Source organism: Cynara cardunculus (genome assembly GCF_001531365.2).
Source record: "Cynara cardunculus var. scolymus isolate 2C chromosome LG 2, CcrdV1, whole genome shotgun sequence".
Lineage (NCBI taxonomy): Eukaryota > Viridiplantae > Streptophyta > Magnoliopsida > Asterales > Asteraceae > Cynara > Cynara cardunculus.
In genome coordinates, this window is record NC_037529.1 from 968,074 (window position 1) to 989,772 (window position 21,699).

A 21,699-nucleotide genomic window follows, 5' to 3' on the forward strand; every position below is an offset into this window, starting at 1 on the left:
TGTAAAAGAAAGACTGTTTCCAACTTCGTTTAAGCCAATATTGCTTTACATCATTATGTCATATCTGTTTTTTGAGAAACCAGAATATAACACTCTCGGAACTCATTCGGGGGATGTTACGTATCTGTCTTTCCATTTTATAAAAATTAGTAACGTTGAACTTGTAAGGCGTCTATTTGTGTCAGGGGCCCTGGATATGTAAGGAAGAGGTGTTAGGAATGGAAGAGACAAAAGTACCAAACTTCAGCATGAACTTGTCAGTAACACTTTCTTTCTGATCATAGGAAAATCCTAGACCACTCTTTATCTTAGCAGGGATCTGAACATTGATGATCTCAGAGACCTTGATAATTGTATGATTGTACGAAAGATAATGACCAACCCAAAGAATTTTAGTTGAAATCATGATGCAATATATTAGAACGAATAAACTATTGTTCGTCTTCATGCATGTGAACAGATGTCAATAGATTTTGGTAGTAGATAAAAACTGGAGGTGGAATTTTAACAGAGTAAATTACGTGTAAAACGTTATAAATAAATATTTCAAGAAAAAAATCAAGGGCGTAAATATGTAAACGTTTTTAAATGACTAATTTAGGTTTGAAAAATAACAACAATGATGCATTATTAAAGACAGTGCCAAACCAAGCTCCATGGTCAAATATGAATAACAATGAAATTAAAGTTATAATTTTACACCAAATGACATTTGGTCTAGCGGTATCGTTGTCTATGGTCTCTTAGGAGGCCAGAGGTTCAAACCTCACCAAAGATGAGGATGGTGTGAGTTTATTTTTTGCATTTACCGTATATAAATATTATATACTTAAAAAGAAAGGGCACACTAGCATCAATTGAGATTGTTAAAATATGTGTTAAAAAGACCTATACGTATTTCGATTGGGATTACATCGCTAGTTATAATCATTCTATTTTTCGAAGCATGGCAATATGACTTTCACTTGAACAGATAATAAATCAGAATATTTAAATGATAACCAAAATACGTTGTAAATCAGAATATTTCAATGATCAATAAGTCAAAACTACTTGTTTATGGTATAAACGTCACTAACATTGGAATACAGTAATATCATACTTACTAAATATTTTGCGATGATTGATGCAGAGTATTCTTATCTCAGTTAACGATGTTAGTCAATCAAGTTGTAATTGTAAAATTTTGCGATATCATTTATCAAAACATCACATCTGCATTCAAACGATATTTAAGGGCATAATTGTACTGCGCCCACTTTGTTTATGACGATGCCATTTAAGTCTATGATGTTCACGACTCAGACTTTAACTTTTACAACATACTCCTCGAACAAGTCATAAGGATCATATCATGATATGCATTAAAATTGCATTTTACGTCATCATCTAATTTAGCAACTAATCTGTAGCTAACTGGGTTACAGATGGATTTGGTATGCTATCGGTTTCTTCTTCTTCTTAATATCGTGTACCAGTTAATTATAACTGCTACACAAAATTTTATAATGTGTATCAACCAACAGTATCTGGTTCCAACTTTTTTTTAGCTGGTACTGGTTTTATATATGCATTAAAAATTGCAATTTATTTAAATTTTGAGTGACATTAATTTTAAGTTTAGATGTAACATAAGTCATGCTTAAATATTTTAATCTGCCATATATAAAGCTTTTAACTGTAAGCAATAAAACATGCAAACATTTATACATTTAGACAAAAAAAAAGCTTAAGGTTACAATGTTTAATATAAAGTACAATATAAAGGCTAAGGGGTTGTTTGTTTACCTTTTAATAGTTTAACTAAGAGTTAGCATATGATTCGTTAAGAGGTGAATTTTGTTTGACAAAAAAAACCCCTTTTAATGGTTCTAAAATTATCTGAATGATTTTGCATCATGAGCATCCCTTAACCATTCAGCGCCCTAATTTCATTTTAAACAATTATATTTCATTTTACACTATACCATGAGAACTTTTTAATCATTCTACATCGAATCATTCAGTAACTACCAAACAAACATTCAAATAAGTGTTTCATAACTAACATATCCACAAGCCAAAGTACCAACAAGTGTTTTTGGACATAGCATTAAGCATTAGTTTAAAGTTTGGACAAAATTGTTGCTTGTAACCTCATAATATGGGTGTTAAAAAAAACAGTTGGACCGTTCAAACCGGTCGAATCAAGTCAAACATGACTCTTTTTGGCGGTTTGAACGGTCTGACTTGGAAAATAGCAAAACCGGCCAGTCCAATCCGGCCTGCCGTCTGGAACCTTTTATGGGCAGTTTGGACCAAACCGACCGCCAAATGCATACACACACACACAGATACACACACACACATATATATATATATATATATTAGTATTAGCAAGCCCAACTTTTTTAACTTATGGGCTATGACTCAAATATATCTATAAGCCCAACATAAATCCTAACATCTAACATAATCAAATCCAAATGAATCGAGGCCTAGAAATCCCTAAACCAATAAATATATCGACACATTTGACATTGACGATCTCCAAATTTTGAAATCCCTCAAGAACTCTACCAATCCATCGATCTTTCCTAATCCATGGTTTGATTTCGGCGCACATCGTCAAGCCATTACAGTTTGGTTTGTGGTCTAAGGGGTCAAACCGCCCAAACCGAACCATGAACACCCATCTCATAACTTTAATTTTAAGCATTTGGAACTTAAAATAAATATGTTTATTATTAATTAATAATTAGTTAATAAATCGTTACCACGATACTTTTGTAGTACACGACCTTTAATATTGTGTATCAACCAGATTTATATATTTGATACCAGTTTAATTGCTACGACTAATTTGACTGGTTTGGTTTGATACAAAATTGACACTCCTAAAATGGGTTGCTTTGTATGGAATAGAATGGACTAAATGCATGGAATAATAAACATATTTCATAACTCTCATTATTATTATTATTGTACTTTCAATTTTTCTTATTACAACAATATATTAACTTATTGCACTCTGGAAAATATATCTATTATAATAATGGTTAACCTGTTACCTTTTAAGCCGGATAACCATTTTTGTTTTGTTTATATGACTTCATTATGGGTGATGTGGATAACATATCATTTTAATTACATGACATTGACATACATTAAAAAACCTTTAAAAAATATTTTTAGTGGTTTTCTCACGCTCCCAGTTTACCTCCCGATGTATCATATCACACCCAGAGTATGGTTTTCATCACTCTTTTAATATTATAGAATAAATATATATTTTTAAACAAGTATGATATATATATATATATATGTATATATATACACACAAACAATCACATGCTAATTTACATTAGTGGGCCAAAAAAGGGGTGCAGACGACTTTTGTCGTGACCTCATGTAGTAGGGCAAAGTCGCATGAATCACATTTGATTTTATACGTGACATTGGTGTAAAATCACATATAATTCAACCATTTTCTTATTTTTTCTAAATAGGTACGGTATTAACCATACTCTATCTCTCTACACACGCTTGTATGTGTATATATACATACACACACACACACATATATATATATATTTATATATATAGTCAGGTTTATATGAGAATGATAACTAAATAAGAAAATGATATAACGAATATGGACCACACAATTCATTAAACAATACTTTTAAATGAAATTCCATAAATAAATCAATCTAAGACATTTATTTAAGATTTTACTTTTACCAAATTTGTGATTTTAATGTGATATAATTTAAAAAATTATTTTATATTTAATGTATTTTAAAATATACATATTTAATTTTCATTTTAAATAATTTATTTTTTATTAAAAAAATTCTAATATTCGTCAAAATCACATGTGATTCATAATTAATTGATTCTTTTTCAGTTTTTTTCCTTATAAGATGTGATTGAAAGTGTGAAAATAATGATTCAAATTAAACATTGAAAAAGAAAAATAATGAATACATAATCTAATGTGATGTATAACATAACACATTTAATATGTATACAATCACTTGTGCTTCAAAACGAGATTCATATTTTACAAATATCACATGTAATGTTGTAGATAACTTATATTTTCTTCAATCAATATCACATATAATATATTGATGAAAATTAGTGATTTTTTTTTGGATATAAAAATGTTGATTAATTGTGAATATCACATGTATTTTTGACTAAAATTGTAAAAAATCTTAAGTAAATTACTTCAATAAAAATAAAAAACCAAATCACGCTTATTTTAAATGTTATAACTATTTAAAAATAATTAAATGAAAAGTTAATCATACTAAAATCTGAAAAAAATGTAAAAAAAATCATAAATAAATATTTTAATTAAAAGCATTAAATAACCTTTATAGAAATAAATGAATTTCCATATATAACCCGTAAGCAAAAAATGACACATGTTTTTTTGAACGGTTTTAAGAAAGCTGTATTTAAGACATTATTCAAATAAATGATTGACATAGAATTATTCTCTTATTTTCTTTTCTAGTTATCATTCTCATATAAACCCCTTTATTCTTTATCTTTTATCTATATATTTCAAGATATATATATATATATATATATATTTTAACATTTAAAAAATATATTAGTAACATAGATTGGGTTCTATAAATCTTCTTAATATTGTTATATTACTTAATAATTTAAGAGTTTTTTTTTTATTAATTTAATATATTTTATTAAAAAATATATGATACAAAAAAAATATTAAAGCATCTGGTTGCAATATGACCTGAGACTAAGAGACTGATTTTTCAAAATGAAGTACTAAAAGTTAAAATCTGCAATATATATATATATATATATATATTCATCTCCAACAAATTTCCTATTTTGAAGAATCAAACATTAATTATATATAATATTAAAATATTATATTTATATATTAAAATATTATTTCTCTTTCTAAATATTTATTTTTAAAATTTCTTATTGATTGTCTTACTTGATAATTATTTTATGATTTAAAAAAAATATCTTTCTCTCTCCAACTTTCTCAATTTTGAAGGTAGTTTTGAGAAAATTGTTAAAACAAAATATTGACTCAAAATTCTCATTTTTTTTTTCATTTTAAAGGAACCGTTAGAGATGTTATAATAAAATAAATTTAAAAATGCGTTATTATAATAAAAATGTCACATTTATAATGATATAATATCAAAATAAATTTTCGTTCCCTCGCGATAATTTGCACAAAAGATTCCGCGAGGTCTCCTTATTTAAATGCTCATATTCAAGCCTACTCCTCAGTGAGTTCGTAAAACCTTTCTCAACTTTCAATCGCCAGCTGCAAGTATCGCAGGAGCACCATAGTTGTAAGTAATTCATTAGTTGTGGTTTGTTCCAAGTTCAAGTCTTCAATTGTTCGTCAATTGTACTATTTAGCGTAAAATTTCACAACTATACGCTTAATTTTTCGCCCCTTACACGAAAATCTAGGGTTTATTTGGTTAAAAATTTGAAGCTAAGACTAAATTTACCTGTTTATATATGTTTTGTGATGTTTTGATTGATTTTGTCTATCTGTTCTGGTTCAGGAAAGGCAAGTATGAGGTCTGCAAAGGAGGACGTGCCATTAAGGCAGAAACAAGTGAGTAGAAAGTTGAATTTCCGTTTTCAATTCTGTTGTTGTGCGAATGATTGCGAATTCCTGCTCATCAGTTGGTTCGATGCTTTATTTTAAAATTATTTCGCCACTAATATTGTTGTGAGAAATCGTGGATGGTGTTGAGTTATCGTACTGTTAGAAGGTCTTTTTCAGTCTGATCATTATCGTGTATTTCGTCTTGTCTGATGTGCTTGTGCGTAGTCTTCCTGCTATTTGTTTCGTTTGCTGGTATATACTTTTTTAATCATTGGGTTGCTACACTTCGTTTGATTTTTTGATGGATACTCTTCTTAAGCATGGTCTAGTATGGGCAGGAACAGAGAAAGCTTCTTGTCTAGGTATTGATTGTTTGTAAATCATTCCATATTTAGTTCCACTGCTCTAGAGCTTCGAGGACTTGGGTGATTCTATTTTCCATCCATGATGGTCTTTTATTGAAGGGATATCATCATGACGCTGCCCAACGACTTCATCATGGAGATCTTTTAATTACTGTGAAGATATTTATTGCTTCTTAGGAGGCAGGCTGAGAAGGGCGTGGGTTACCATTTTTGAAGACATGATCTCATATAGAAGTGCGTGGTAGACTAAGATTAGGGTGACAGATTTTGTATGCTGACTTGTGGTCACTAGTGGTTGGGGGAGGGGGGTTGGCCAGTTGGGGTGGTCGAGGGTGGGATTTAGGGGGGTGGGGTTAGAGAGCCGACAACTAGGTATCAGAGTCCAGGGCTGGTAAGCGGGCCTTTTTGCTGTGGTGGTCTTACGTAGCTGTTGTGCAAGTTTGGTCATGAAGGAGCCTGTGGTTCTCTTACTTGCTCTATTGTTTTACAACACCGTGTCATTAGGTCATTTAGCAGTTTGTACTTCGCTGTTTGCTTTTTGGTTCTTGTCTAAATTATTTCATGTTGTTTTGTTTCTACCTTGGGGCCTGTCCCAAGCGTTTGATTGGGGGATCTGTTGTTATTTTTCCATTTAAATCTATTCTTGCCAGAGGTGTTGTCTACTTGCTATTTTTTTTCTTCCAAGCATCTCTTCTCTTCAGAACTTCAATTCGTGCGATTCTTTAGGCTTTCTTTTGGGGTTGCTTAAGAACTTCTCTACTCTTCAGGGTTGAGGAAAGGTTTGTGTACATTCTACCCTCCCCAAACCCCACTATGTGTGGATTTACTGGGTTTTTTTAATTTGGTTACTTGCGTGGGATTTATGGATTCAACCACTCTGTGTGGGATTGACCAGGTTTCTTCTTACCATAATTATATAACGCTAGATTACATGGTGGAATGTTTTTCGAATTTAAGTTCGTCTTGGACCATGGAATCCAAAGCAATTTTCTATTTTCTTGGAACAAGAATTTGATTAGTTAAAAGTTTGTCGTAAACTAGGGGAAGTGACACCAAGAAATTTTGAACTTTTGAATATATTGACCTAGGATATCTAAGGAAACTCACGAGTAATATGTGACCACAAATAGAATAATTTTCAGAAAGTTTAATCCTGGGGAATATATTAAATGGTGCATTCCCAACCCAACACCAATACCTACTTTATGCATCAAATTAACATCAAATCACTCCAACCCAACACCAGTTCTTACACCATTTTGGTGTTGGTGAATTGTATATACCAAATTTGGTGCTTGTGAATAGTATGACACCAACTTTGGTGTTATACTATTCCCTTACACTAATTTAGTGTTAAACTTTCTTTAATTACAGTATGGTCCTTCAACTTATATATATGTGTGTGGGTTATAGCTTATTTGATTGTAAATGGTATTTTGTTAATATTATATTTATAAATTATATTTTTTATTAATTCATGATATATATTTAATTTTATTTGTATATTTCTAACTTATTTACATAGTTGAATATAGTTTTAAAAATATGAAACACAATAACATATTTAAAATTAAAAATAAAATTGATGACTTGAATTTGTAAATGACTAATAAATTATAAGGGTAGTATTGAAAAATCTATAGAGGTTAGGAATAAGGAATATACTTGGAATGTTCTATTTGGTGTTAAAAATGGTGTGATGGGTTGGGGATGAATCACTGTTGCATCATTTTAGACCATATTGGTGTAATAAATGGTGCAAACAATTGGAGATGGTCTAATTGATGCATTGACACAACATCTCGGTTAGAGAAACTTACCTATGGAAAGCTTATGCCAATCAAGGAAATGATCTATATCAGTTATTACACGTTATTCTTACTCCACTCATAAAATTCTCTCTTCAAACTCTTATGCTTCTCATGGGAAAATCATATCTTAAATTTGTTGGTCAAGAAATCTGGTGTATGGTGCTTTCCAACATTACCATTTTGAATTTCAACTTAATTTTTTTTTTTTTTTTTTCAATTTGGAGCTTTTAGAACCTTAAATTAACATTCAATGCTAACCATACCCGTCGATATAACAAACAAGTGAATATTTCAGGACAAAATCTATGAAATTTTTTAAATTTGCATAATTATATGTTCAATAAGAGCATTCGTCCAGTTTGTTTATTGTAGTTAAGACTTGGATAGTTTATTCATGATCTCACTCATTGGAATTTTGCTCATTTTTTCATTGAGTTTATCTTCTCTCTCCACTCCCACACTCGTTGGATATGTTGTACACACATACACAAGTTGCCGCCAACGTAACTCATTGATGGTTGCCTAGATATTTGCATGTAAATCTACACACACATACGCACTCTTGCACCAACGTAACTCATTCATGTTTGTTATTTCAATTGCTTCGACATGCAGCCGATTGATTTAGTTTCAGCTGTCAAAGAGTTACATATGCTGAGTTCTCAAGAGCTTGGCAAGTTAATTAGAGATGCAGACAATGATACTATTCAGTGGACTACCAGCAATGGATCATCAAATCAGGTTGGTGGATTTGCATGGAATCATATTATCTATCATTTAACTTTTGCCTCGATTACTGCTTGCTCACTGTCTCTTGCCAATGAGATGCAACTTGTTTCAGGTCGATGTGGAAAACCTAGCAAGATTTTTGGCATTGCACCTAATTGCAAAGCTTCTCTCATCCAAACGAGATGAAGAATTTTTCAGATACTTGTTAGGCGGGATTCGACTGTTGCATGGCTTGTGTGATCTTGCACCTCGCAATTCCAAGATTGAGCAGGTAAATGGATTAATTCTTTTCATTTCTTGTGAGATAAAGGAGGCATTGCTCAAGTGTGTTTTTGCTGTTCGATGCATTGGAAGTTGGGCACAGTACTATCTTTTCTGATTGGCTCATATTTGAATGCATTAACCTGGTGGGAAGGCTGTATCTTACGATGGTAATGGCACAGCAAAGAGAGGACCATAAACAAAAAGAAAAGAAAAGAAAAGAAAAGTGAGTCATGCAAGGAGCTTCAGATCTGCCTTTGGGCTAAGTTAAAAATAAATTGAAAATGTTTTAGCATCCATTTTTTTAAACAATTTGTTTTCTAGAACTCTTTCAGTTGGTTATGTGTGATTTAATGCACATATTCTCACACTTCAATGAACAACATCTGATCAATGAATCTCCATTTTCCCTTTTAATCTGCACTGGTATAGTTTGAAGAATTTGGGGCATTCTTCTTCTTTTGGAAGAGCAGATCAACTCTGTGTTTTCACTGTATTTTTCCATCACCATACAACCTTTTGTTTGAACCAACACATGGTAGAAATGTTTTGTGCATCTTTCTTGACAAGGACCTTTTACACTTGCTGTGATATTAAGAAAAATTCAGAAAGAAATTGATCAGGAAGCATATATTTGCAACTCTCACAAAGTCATTGCTGTTAATCCCTAGTCATTACCCACATTGACTTGCACAACTTCTATCTAATTGCTGGTGTCAGCAGACATGCTTTTGTCTCCCTTTCAATTGCTTGCCCTTGTGCTACTCTTAAAGATGCCTTATACCATCTGTCTTTTCTTTTTCTTGCTCATGTATGTTGCCTTGACGAAAAAGTGCTCTACATGCTCTGCTATGAGTGCCACTTTGCAAGTCATACTATTATGTCCTCCATTTCAATAACCTATTCTTCACGATACAGGTTTTGCTTGATGACGTGAAAGTATCTGAACAGATGTTTGATTTGATCTTTTACATGATCATTGTTCTTGGGGACTCTAAACAGGTAAACTTAATCCATCATTTACATAATTTTAGCCCGCCCTTTACCTTTATTGTTCTGCTCTGACACATTTTTATGAACTAGAAATTTATTACTTCAAGTCATCTGGTTCTGCTGCATTCAGCACTGTTGGCCTGCAGTCTATATCTGTTAACAGCGTTTGTTTCTTCACAATGGCATGAGCTTGCACTAGTTCTGCTTGCTCACCCTAAGGTGACATGTTCTTTACAACATCTATAATCTACAAATTACGGGGCAAGCAATAATATTTTCTCTTATGAGTTGTTTCAGAATATGTCTTGGCATAGTTTTAGTTGATATGTATTGAAATCCTTTAACCGGAATGTGGCCTATGAATGTTTGACAGGTTGATACTTTTATGGCTGTAGCTTTTGCTGCTGTTCATATAGACATTCAATTTCTTCAAGCAAGGCTGTTGGCTCAATATACTGATGCTGGCATCCAGTCGAATCTTGCTGAAGTCAACCGTCTGTGCCAGCACTGTGAGGCTTCTCTACAGTTTCTTCAGTCGCTTTGCCAACAAAGGTTCTTTCGGGAGCGCCTGGTTAAGAATAAGGTTTTCCATTAAATAAATGTCCACATCTTGATGTAAAATTATAAAATGTTATGGTATCCCTATGTCCCTAGAAGCTTGGGCCAGATGATATGACACCCATTGATCCAAACCCAACACACGTCACAGACAAGAAATATGGTCTGATGTCAAGGTAGCATTGAAGTGGAGTGATGCCAGTCTTGGCTGGCATATTGCAAATTATGGTAAAAAAATGGCTGTCTATACTGTATTGCATTAATATTTTAATCGTACTTCCCCTGAGTCCATTACAGAGAATCCCTACAAGGGGACCTATTTAAATCTTCTCTTTCACAATTCAAAAAGCAATTTGGTTTCAAATTTATTGTTATAAACTGGTGTGACTGCACAAGTTATTACTTTTTGCACAGGATTCTTTCTACCAAGACATGTACATAATAACACTTCACATGCTACCTGTCTTCTGTTAATGATTGTAAATGCTACTTTGGTTTCAGAAACGTCTCAAGCTCTATCCTAGAAATTGGAATAATATGCAATGATCATATTGTCCAAGTATTAATCTTCTCTTATATTTTCCAAGCATGTCAACCAGCCGGAATTCTTTCATTTTTAGATGCTTTCTAAGTTGGAATAATTATATGATGCTTTTTGAATGTAATTCTTCTTTCCTTCAGGAACTATGTGGAGAAGGTGGCATCCTCTTGTTGGCTCATGACATCATGAAATTGCCATTCTGTGAAGAGTCATATCTTATGGCTGTGGTCTCTAGGCTGAAATCAAAAGTCTTATCTATTGTAAGATCTAGTTATAGACCATGCTTTATGTAGACATTATATGAAGCTTAAGTTGCTTGAAGTCCACTGCGGGATTTCACCTATGTTTGTTCATTAATGGTTTCATTAATAGATACTTCCTCTTTCTGCAGCTGCTGCATCTTTGTGAAGTAGAAAGTGTGTCTTTCTTAGATGTGGCCGCCAGCACTACTGGGGGCTTGAATTTGGCAAAGTCTACTATATTCCAGGTTAAATTCAATATATTTGAAGATTAAAATTTATTTTGTAATATTAGGACATCCAGTTTAGTGGATCTTCTGCTTGTTGTCATTACATTCATCTCCATTCTGATATTCACATTGTTGTTTGGCTATCAATCACAATCATCCTCCTATATCCATGTGTCTGACGCACAGTGATAAATGGATATCAAGGGAGTGTTATAAAAGTTAGGGCCTAGCTAGTCGTTTTTATTTTATTCTTATAATGTAACACCCAACTTTCAAGATAGCATTTTCGTGAAATTTCATTAAAAATGTTATCTTGAAAGTAGGTTGTTACAGTTGGTATCAAGGCTACGTTTTTAGCTTAACCTTCAACTTGTTTCTTATCTTGAATAACACCCCTGGCTTGGTTACTTCTTTTATTTACTAATTCATTGAGTCGTTTTGTTATTCTCTATCTCATATCAAGATTAGATGCCTTATGTGCTCACTGTTTTACTTGATGATATAGGTCCTTGAATTGCTGAAGACCATGTTTCGTGGAGATCTCAATGGACTTGCTGCTTTTTCGGACAAAACCTATCCAAGGGGACTTCTGCAACTCAATGCAATGCGATTGACAGAAATTCTCTCTGATGATTCTAATTTTCGATCTTATATCACCTTAAACTTTGTAAGCTTTTGGCAAGTTATTGTTATATTGATTCTTTATGATCCATATGCCTGCTTTCATTTTGGTCTGCATGTTGACAATTTAATATGGTGATGTTCACTTTAAGAGACTGTTTCAGTGACCAGTTCCTCATGGAACAACATTTCAAATTGTATACATGTCATTTATTGAATTTGCAATTTAATGTCCTTTTTCCATGCAGACTGAAGTTCTGACCATGATATTTTTGCTACCACATGCGGAGTTCTTGTCTAGTTGGTGTTCCTCTGAATCTCCTCCTTCTGAAGAAGATGCTACTCTGGATTATGATTCCTTGGCAGCAGCTGGATGGGTTTTGGGTGTGCTTCCATCATCAGACGTTCCTGAATCTACTTTTAATGCTTGTCGTGTTCCTCGGACTTCCTATGCATATCAAAGAACATCTTTACTGGTCAAAGTCGTAGCAAATCTCACTTGTTTTATTCCTGATCTATGTAAAGGTGAATACTTTAACCGTTTGTTTTCTGCATGAGATCTTTGTACGTTTATCGGGTGTAAATGTGTAATATGTATTTGTAACTCGTTCTTTGTCATATTTGTCTAGTTGCTTTCAGTTCTGGAGTTTGAGGTATTCACGTGTTCTTAACCAAACTGCTTTTCATTCACAGAGGAGAAGGATCTCTTCCTTAACACATTCCTGCAGTGCTTGCAGAAGTTACTTCCTAATTTACTATATGGAGCTCCAAATGATGCTGAAGCTGAAAGAGCTGCGATCGTTATCCAAAACCTGCGTATCTATCGTTCCAACAACTCCCTTAGTTGACTAAAAACATATGCTTTTTTGCTTCATAACAGAACGCTTTTTCTGTGCAGGTTCCCTATTGATTCATGCTGGATCTTTAGTTCCTGGATTTCTTAATGAGGATGATGTACAGCTGCTTAGGTAATTGCTTTTCCTGAAGTCAGCTGCTTTGGACGTTAGTAAATTACAAATATCTTCCTCATTATCATGGATATATCTTGAAATTATTTGGTAATTGTGTGCCAGACAAATAACCAGCACATAATACTTCGTTTTAAACAGTAGAATGTTTCTGATAGGGATAGTATTTGTGACACGCTAAAAGTAGTGGTCTATCATTGATGCAATCTCACCCAACAAGAATGGGTACGTTTTGTCGGATCGTTCTACTGGTTGGTGCTATTGTGTTTGTGGTGGAAGCCTGACCCATTGCCTAAGGAAGCAAGAACCTTGGTATAGGAAAAACTGCCACAATCAACCCACCAAGTTGATTGATAAGTTTTGAACGCACAAATTACATTATAACATGTTAAGTTATAAAGTTCACGAGTTAAATATTCAAAAGCAAAGTATATATTTCTTTCTTGGATCATTTCCAGTGCTTACAAAACAACCTATTTATAGGGTTCAAAAGACACACGAAGGGACTCATGAATTGAAGATACAATTTTAATTAATCAACTTGTCTCTTAGTGTACTTGTTTATTCTCCCTTATTGCCCCACTTGCTTAATTAAGACCCAGTAGCTTCAATAAGAGTAATCTGGTCCATGACTTGTAATTCAACCATGGAATGAGCTTGATCTCTCTGAATTTCATCAACCAAGTTCAAAAAGGTTTCTTTGATCTTTTAGTTCTGTCCTCTTATAATGGGTTGACTTGGAACCTTCAAATAAATTTGTTATCGGAACTGCATGTATCCAGTACTCCAATAACTAAGTTACTGAAATTGATTTGTTGCTGTATGAAGTGGTTGCTTGAACTTGTAGGGCACGGTGATATTTTGAATGTGTAAAGTTACTTGTAATCTTCGTTTTCACTTTTTTTTTTTTGCATTTGGTTTGTGTAGGTTGTTCATTGAGCAATTGGAGCGACCAATTAATCGTGAATCCAATATTGACCGAGTTAAAGTAAAATTTTCATCCTTTGCCTTTGTACATTGTCAAGTCTTTATTCTTGTCCATTTCTATGCAACTGGGAGCACTGCTTTATGGTTCCTTATTAACAGTTCTGTGAAATTAAATGTTCCACCGACTCAAGTGGCCCAAAATATGCTGGTGAACGAACCTTTAGGACATCATATTTGAAAATTCATCATCTTTGGGAAGGTTATTAGGGCTGAACATTAGTGAACTTCTTCAGGTGCATACTGGCAGTTCTGTTTAGGTTATTCATGTAGATCTGGTGAATGATGCATAGCAATAACTATTCACCTGTACTGGAAAATTACAAAAAAGGGATGTTGACTGTGGTAGGGCCCCTTTATCTTTAAGATAGATGTAGGGGCCGTTTACCAAACGCTTACTCGGCAAGCGCTTACATGTCACTTGCCTTACTGGATGAACATGGCAAGGACCGAGAATCTTACCCGGTAAGAGCGATGGCAAGGACCGAGAGTCTTACCCCATAAGTGAGGGTGACGACTCTTACTCGGTAAGCGCTTAGCGGGAAACTTGTTGCATACGATGCCGTTTTGATGGACTAGAATCTTACCCGGTAAGGTAAATGTTTGGGTAAATGGCCCGTTGGCATGGTTGTTGAAATTTCAATGCCTGATGGGGTGGTCTTCAGCTGTCTTGGAACAGCCAATTTGAATGTAGTATCACATATATGAACGTTTTCTGTCACATATATGCTTGCAATCATGTAATGGCTGTGTATGGTATATGCAAGATCGTGAGTTTAATATCTTGGACTTTATTGCGTAGGAGGGTAATGGTCGAGGTCCAGACTCTCCAGATGCAGGCAGCAGAGGTGGTAACCATAACAAGGGCATGTCCGTTGATTCTGCTTTAGAAGAAGGGAACCAGTTAAATCTCAACGGAAATGAAGACCCATCTAATAGTTTGCCGAGGCAAGACCAGAGGACAGATGTGGCTCAAAATTTTGCTACCAGGGGTGTTCATGAAAGTGATGAAAATGCTCAGAACGTCGAAACTAATGGATTGGAGTCCAGCATTATGCAGGTAAAGAACTCTGTTAAGAAAATGAAAATTTAGATTTTTGCAACAATCAAATGATCATATCAGAGTTGCTGAGGATGAAAGGATTGAAAACGTGCAGAGTGAGGAAAAGCAGTTAAGAAAAAGGAAGCGCAACATAATGAATTATATGCAAATAACCATGATCGAACAGGCTTTACAAAATGAGCCTGACATGCAGCGGAAAGCTGCCTCTATACAATTATGGGCTGATAAATTAAGTCTTCATGTATGTAAGCATTGCATCTTTTTAACTTAAGAAATACATCCTTTTACATTTTTCTGGTAGTAATAGTTTCTTTCCTAAGTTCCCAATTTTCATTTTGCAGGGTTCTGAAATTTCGTCCTCGCAGTTAAAGAATTGGTAAGAAAGTCTGTCCTTGTTTTCACATAAGCACTATATCTCGAGCCTATATGTTCTTCAGTTAAATTTAGTATTATGAAAGGTATTTATCATGGATTTTTTTTGAGGATATATGGATGTTAAGATTGCTGATTTGCTTCCTTGTTCCTATAAAGAGCTTTGCAAAGGTTTTTGCACCACAAAAACTTAAAACTGGCAGACATCACAAGGAAGTGTTTTTGGCTTTTTCTATGATTTTCTACCCTGAATTGTTATTTATAGCTTCATTATCATCGGACAAAAATGGAACTTAGGATTTTTTAATTAACTTATTATATTATTTTTGAGTAAACTTCTTGTTTGGTCCTTATGCTTTTTCGATTTCTTGTTATATTATTTTTGAGAAAACTGGACCCTTGGTCACTTTTAATTTCACCCCCACCCCATGAATTGCGCTTATCACGGGAATTGATCCGGTGCATCTTGGTGCACCGCATTGGTGTTGATCTTTAATTAGGATTGATTCAACGGTGGAGATCCCTTCTTACCTTCTCACTATGACTTCCATTCTCACCGGAACCCAACCCTATATGCACATGCATCGGTTTCCTGAGTTTCTTTTGTTCTTTGTTTTTGACAGGTTGAATAACCGTAAAGCCAAACTAGCCCGTGCAGCTGCTAAGGACATTCGTGTGCCATCTGGGGGAGACACTACTTTTACCGACAAACAAGGTGGCTCAGGAACCGATCCCGTGTCTGACTCACCCGAGAGCCCCGATGAATTTTTCGCCCCATCCCCATCTGCCCCCCAACTGCAAATTTGCAGCAATAGAAACCCGGAAGGTGTTTCCGTTAGGTATGAGCAAGGGCAATATGTTGTGCTTACAGATGGACAAGGAGAAGAGATTGGTAAGGGGTATGTGCATCAAGCAAGCGGCAATTGGTCTGGAAGCAATCTTGACGAATCTGGTTTGTGTGTGTTGGACGTTACTTATCTTAAGGTCGATAAATGGGCAAATCTTCCGCACCCATGTGATGCTACTGGCAACTCATTTGGGCACGCTGAACAAATTCTTGGATTAAAGAGAGTGTTGTGGGATTCCAGCAAACTTGTGCTACAGCAGAAGCCTAGATGACAACTGAATCATCGACTTCCGACATTTTTCTTGTCGGCAAGGTTCGTTGTTCAAATTTAACTTTAGTTTCTGGCTGCATATATACTCGTATATCGAACCTTGTTTCTTTTAATACCATATATGTCAAATATATGCAAAATAGGTGCTTGTTGTCAAATAATGCCCATGCAAAACTGTGCTTTATTACAGCTAGACGTATAAAAATAGAAGAAAACGTAACCGAAACAAGTTAAAAGGTCAAGTTAGTGAATTGTGGAAGGTTTTAGGGATTTAATTTAACATGGGTAGTATAATAATTTATCAATGTTGTTCCATCTCTTAAGGTTTTTGTTCCCCTTATTTTGGTGGTTGGTTTTTTTAATCAAAGTCTCCTATGAATAAAGATGTCTGTGTGGAAGATTGGAAAGATTTTTGTTTGGAAGAGTTTTTTTTTATGGATGAAAGGAGTGTGTTTTTTAATTGGGAGGACAGGTTTGAAAAAAACTTGACCTTCTGCATAAAACTTCCTCCTAGAAGCTTACTGAATAAACCACTTTCTATATCATTAAGCCACTGTCAAACCGTCATGTATAACTGATTGAATAAGCTGTGAGTCTCATGAAGCTTATTAAGCTAACAAACAGGTGGTCTCACAATCTAACGTTATGTTGCTCCAAATACGGGACAACAAGTTTTTGTTTTGTCCCACATACCAAACACACTGTAAAGACCCAAAGCTATCGGAAAAGGGACTCGAGAATTCTCATTGCCTCAAAACAGGAGTGTTGTCTCTTATGAAATAATAGATATTGTAGTAGTAGGACGTCCTCAGGAGATTGAAAAAGTTCCATATTATTTCATTTCCGCAAAATCATGCAAACCATTTTGGCACCGTTCCTATACGGCCTGACAGGTGTGGAAGCCATCGTTGTATACATCTTAGCTTCTCTTGTCGATCTTATCTGCAAACATATACTTTGATAGATGAAGTACCGCGTGAGAATAAGAGTTAAGATGAGAAATATAAAAAGGGATTTGGACCCTTTGATCACTTTTAATTAGTGTTAGATCTAACGGATCAGATTAAATCTCAAAATAATCCATGAGTTAGCTTTAGAGCCATCTCTCAACCACACTACAAAACACCAAATTTGCAAGTGATGGAATTCCAACCACACTTCAAAACACCAAAACTTTACAGGTTAGGAAGAGAGGAATATTGATGGACTTCATATTTGGTCTTTCACCATTCCCCTGTATAAATTTTGATGGCCTGCCAATTTTATTTTTATTTGTTTTTCAAATTTTAATATTTATTTTACAATACAACTGATGTTATATTTAAAATATGGTTTAATAATCGAACATGTTATTTTAATAATTTGGTGTTTTTTTTAGAGCGTGGTTGGAGTTGATTTTTTTGGTGTTAATGGACCTACCAGATTTGGTGTTTTTTTAGTGTCAAGGTTGGAGATGGTTTTAAAAGGGTATTATATAGGATTGATTCCAAGGGTGAAAATTCCTTTTTACCTTTCCCATGATAACTGCTATTCGTACTGGGAACCAACTCTACCTTGGTAATATCTGTAGCTTTTCTGGAAACATGAAATTCGGTCCTTAGATATATGCGAGCGAGGTCCTGTCGTGATCGGGCTGGGGCCGGCCTCGAATAGGAGTTGGTGGTCTTTGATTATTAAGCTCCTACAATGACACAAATAAGGTATCAAAATTGCTGCAGATTAGTAAACATTTTGATTTAGTTCTCTTATCGACTAACAATCTGTAATTGTAGTTATTTAATATCCATCTGGAAGGATTTCATGCTGTCCGATAAGGTTAATGAGGATGGTGATTATTGCCGGTAAACACTTATCAAGTAAATGGTCCATTACCCGGTAAGTGCTGATCGGGTAAGAGTGTTCTCCCCTAATTACTGGAGAAGATTCTTGGTCCTTATTAGGGTGAGTTTGGTATAATTATAACATAATAGAATAGGGGTCACTGTCTCACGTTTGACAAGACTTTTACATGGAACAGAAGTGAAACAAACCTATATTTTACTAATGTAGCCTTAAAATTAAACCTAATTCTCTTTTAAAACATTAAATACAATTCTTTACATTTTATTCATTCTTTAAATTTTATTTATTGTATTCTATGCTCTTTAAACTTTCATTTTACCTCGTATTTTTACAAGGTATCTATATATTAGTTAATTTATATAATTTATTAAATATTAATAATAAAAAAATAATATAGGAAAGATATACAATAAAAATTGGAAACTACATAATTATTTTGGTGTCATTTTAATCTTGTTGAAGAAAACTATTTAATAATATATTTTATTATAAAAAATATTTATTTTATCATAATTTAATAAATTAATCAAAATATATAAACAACACATTAGGGGTAAATTGGTCATTTTATTTGTTCTGTCTTGTCCAACTGTGTCTTACCAAAGCTGAATAGTTGTTTTGTCTTGTCTTGTTTAATCCTTGTCTAGATATCAAAGCACTCATCGAGTAAGATTCTTGGTTCTTGCATGCTCATCCAATAAGGCAATAAACACTTACCCGACAAGCGTTTGATAAACTGCCCCTTAGAGACGCCTACCAACTATCCATTTTGACGGTTGATAAGGTAAGTGGCCTTTTACCAATCGCTTACCTGGGTAAGCGTTTACCAAGTCAAATTAAGTTACCGAATGAATATGGTAAGGACCAAAAATCTTACGTGGTAAGAGCAAGACAAGGACCAAGAGTCTTACCAGGAAAGTGACATACCACGATTAGCAGTTACGGGATAAATTGTTGCATACAATGCCATATGATAAGTGCTTAGCTAAACGATCCCGTGAGTTGATAAAAATGAACAATTACCTGCATCCAGATGTGCTCATGCATGGGCTCTGAAGTTGTTTCCGATAGGAGTGGTGGCGGCAACGGATGAATAAGCTTCGGAACAACCACCAATCCTCTACCAATTACAAGTAAAGCTCCAGCATTATTGGCAGTCCCTGAATGCAAGAAAAAACGAAAAAATGAAGCTAGTAGTTATCAAGAAACAACACACCAATTGATTTAGAAAAAGAAGAGGGGGGAGGTTTAATGTTATACCACAATAGTTAGTAGCAGAAAAGAGGGTAATCAACTGTCCTTGTGCAAATCTTTCGAACCCATCCATTACACATTCGTGTGCTCTTATTATCATCTGAAGTTTGTTTCTTCTACAGAAGTCCGTTACCCTGTCAGGCTGCAAATACTTGTTACAATTCATATCACATTTATCAGCAAAAACTTGTTACAATTCATTTCACATTCATCTCCAATGGGCTGCAAATACTTGTTACAGTTCATGTCACATTTATCTGCAACTACTTGTTACAATTCATATCACATTTATCTGCAACTACTTGTTACCATTCATATCACATTTATATGCAACTACTTGTTACCATTCATATCACATGTACCGCTAGAGATGTAAGTTCTCATAGGAGTGAATCTATGGGGATTTTTGGCAGTTGTTGAATGGTTTGATGCAAAATGATTAAGAGGCAACCACAAGGGTGGTGCCTGATTGGTTTGAGCTTGGCTCCAAAGGTCATAAGTACTAGAAGGTCTCAGGTTCAAATCCAAAAGGGAATAAAAATCCCTTTGTGGTCATGGAGGTTCAAATGCGGCGACTCCGGGTTATCTGCAAAGTAGGTGGTTGCCCTAGGATTAGTCGGCTTGCATAGTGGGTTGGATATCCAGGTTAATAAAAAAATGATTAAGAGGCTCTCATGATAACACAATAAAATATAATTGTTTGGTAATTGTTTACAAGGAGATTAGGGCACTGAATGTTTAAGGGAGATCTAGGATACAAAATTATTCAAAGAGTTTTATAACCATTAAGAGAAACTTTTTTTTTTTCTAAACAAGATTCACCTCTTAACGATTCAGAAACTGTCTCTTAATAGAAGTATTAAAAGGTAAACAAACAAACCTTTTGTGGCTAAGAGACGCCATAAAGCTTCATTTTTTTTAGTTTTTATTAATATATTACATTTTTCTTGTTTAGGTTTCTTTTCTTTTCATTTGCTATTTCCTTTATTCCATTCGGGAAACTTTTTTCCCACACATTTTTTACAAGCCGTTTTACTCTTTTGCGAACATTCCACCCAACTCCACCTCCAACCAAAGGCGAATCCACATGGAATGATATGGTGGTACAAGCCATCATTTCATGGTTCAGTCTTAACGGGAAAAATTACGTTTCTGAGGTGTCATCGTATTGTTCTGTTGGGTGACACTATAACTTTTGAAACTGAAATGTTAGTACAAGATTTTAATGGCTAAGATGGTAAATGCTCTGGCCTTTGTACAAAAGGCCAAATTCGAGTTTCACAGTTGTCAAATTTGTTGTTTTTTAACTTAAATTTTGGTGTTTTTATATACCTCTTGTGTTTTTAAAAAATATATGTAGATTAGATTCAAACATGGCTCTCTTCTATGTAAGGACAAGGAAGGAACCAACACATCTATACTAATATTGTGAAAAAAAATTAGATACTTTTTTATTGTCAAATTATGGCACCACTTAAAAAAAATTATGGGTCTACCTATACCTCCGGCCAAGATATATTGGGCTCCTTTGGTTTACTGTTGAGAATACAAGCGACCAATTTCTATTTCTTGAAGTATAGATAGAGGTGTAAACGAGTCGAGCTTTTTATGAGCTACTTGAGTTCGTTTATCTCGAGCTCGAGCTTAATAATTATTGAGCTCAAACACAAAATAAAAAGTGTTTAACTTAACGAGTCGAGCTGCATAAAACCAATGTACCACTTTGCTCATTCGAAAACTTGATTAAATTTTAGGAGTCAAGCCAAGCCATTCGAGCATATACTTTTTCGAGCTGAACATGCTAATATGTTCATAAATTCTACAATAAGAAATATAAAAATTATCAACCTCGAGCCAATAAACGAGTTAATCGATTGTGAGTTCGAGCCCATAAACGAGCATCAAGCTCAAGCTCGATAACTCAAAAAATACTCGAGTTCAAGCTTAAATCTGGTATTTTTTTTTCAAGTTGAGCAACCTACTACTCAATTTGGCTTGTTTACATCCCTAAGTATAGACATGGATTGCGGTGCGATATTAATCCTATATGATGCTTACATGAATATAAAGTTTTTTTTTAAGTATATAATATTTATATACGACAAATGCAACAAATAAACTCATGCACCCTCTTTACCTTTGATG

The 21,699-nt window shown here is 34.2% G+C and overlaps 1 protein-coding gene across 4 annotated transcripts; it reads left to right on the forward strand.

Moving 5' to 3' along the window:
- Positions 1-5,267: 5,267 nt before the first annotated feature.
- On the forward strand, positions 5,268-19,751 carry LOC112508180 (nodulin homeobox). 4 transcript variants are annotated; one of them, XM_025112964.1, is made up of 19 exons: positions 5,268-5,336; positions 5,559-5,611; positions 8,397-8,522; positions 8,623-8,781; positions 9,690-9,773; positions 9,855-9,983; positions 10,138-10,347; positions 11,004-11,123; positions 11,255-11,350; positions 11,838-11,999; positions 12,202-12,478; positions 12,647-12,769; positions 12,852-12,921; positions 13,849-13,909; positions 14,708-14,965; positions 15,063-15,209; positions 15,289-15,344; positions 15,964-16,500; positions 19,334-19,751. In XM_025112964.1, exons 2-18 carry the CDS (start codon positions 5,570-5,572, stop codon positions 16,457-16,459), a joined length of 2,616 nt encoding a protein of 871 aa, XP_024968732.1. In that variant the 5' UTR covers positions 5,268-5,336; positions 5,559-5,569; the 3' UTR covers positions 16,460-16,500; positions 19,334-19,751. The 4 variants fall into 4 exon arrangements, with proteins under 4 accessions (XP_024968732.1, XP_024968731.1, XP_024968733.1 ...); XM_025112963.1 differs by lacking the exon at positions 19,334-19,751 and having other exon boundaries at positions 15,964-16,658; XM_025112965.1 differs by lacking the exon at positions 19,334-19,751 and having other exon boundaries at positions 15,310-15,344; positions 15,964-16,658.
- Positions 19,752-21,699: the final 1,948 nt, after the last annotated feature.

What these genes read in the sequence shown, in the direction of transcription:
- LOC112508180 (XM_025112964.1), top strand. Translation starts at nt 5,570, where the DNA reads ATGAGGTCTGCAAAGGAGGACGTGCCATTAAGGCAGAAACAA. An exon ending in GCAATTCCAAGATTGAGCAG is followed by an intron (nt 8,782 to 9,689) that starts GTAAATGGATTA and finishes TTCACGATACAG; the next exon opens with GTTTTGCTTGATGACGTGAA. An exon ending in AATCAAAAGTCTTATCTATT is followed by an intron (nt 11,124 to 11,254) that starts GTAAGATCTAGT and finishes CTCTTTCTGCAG; the next exon opens with CTGCTGCATCTTTGTGAAGT.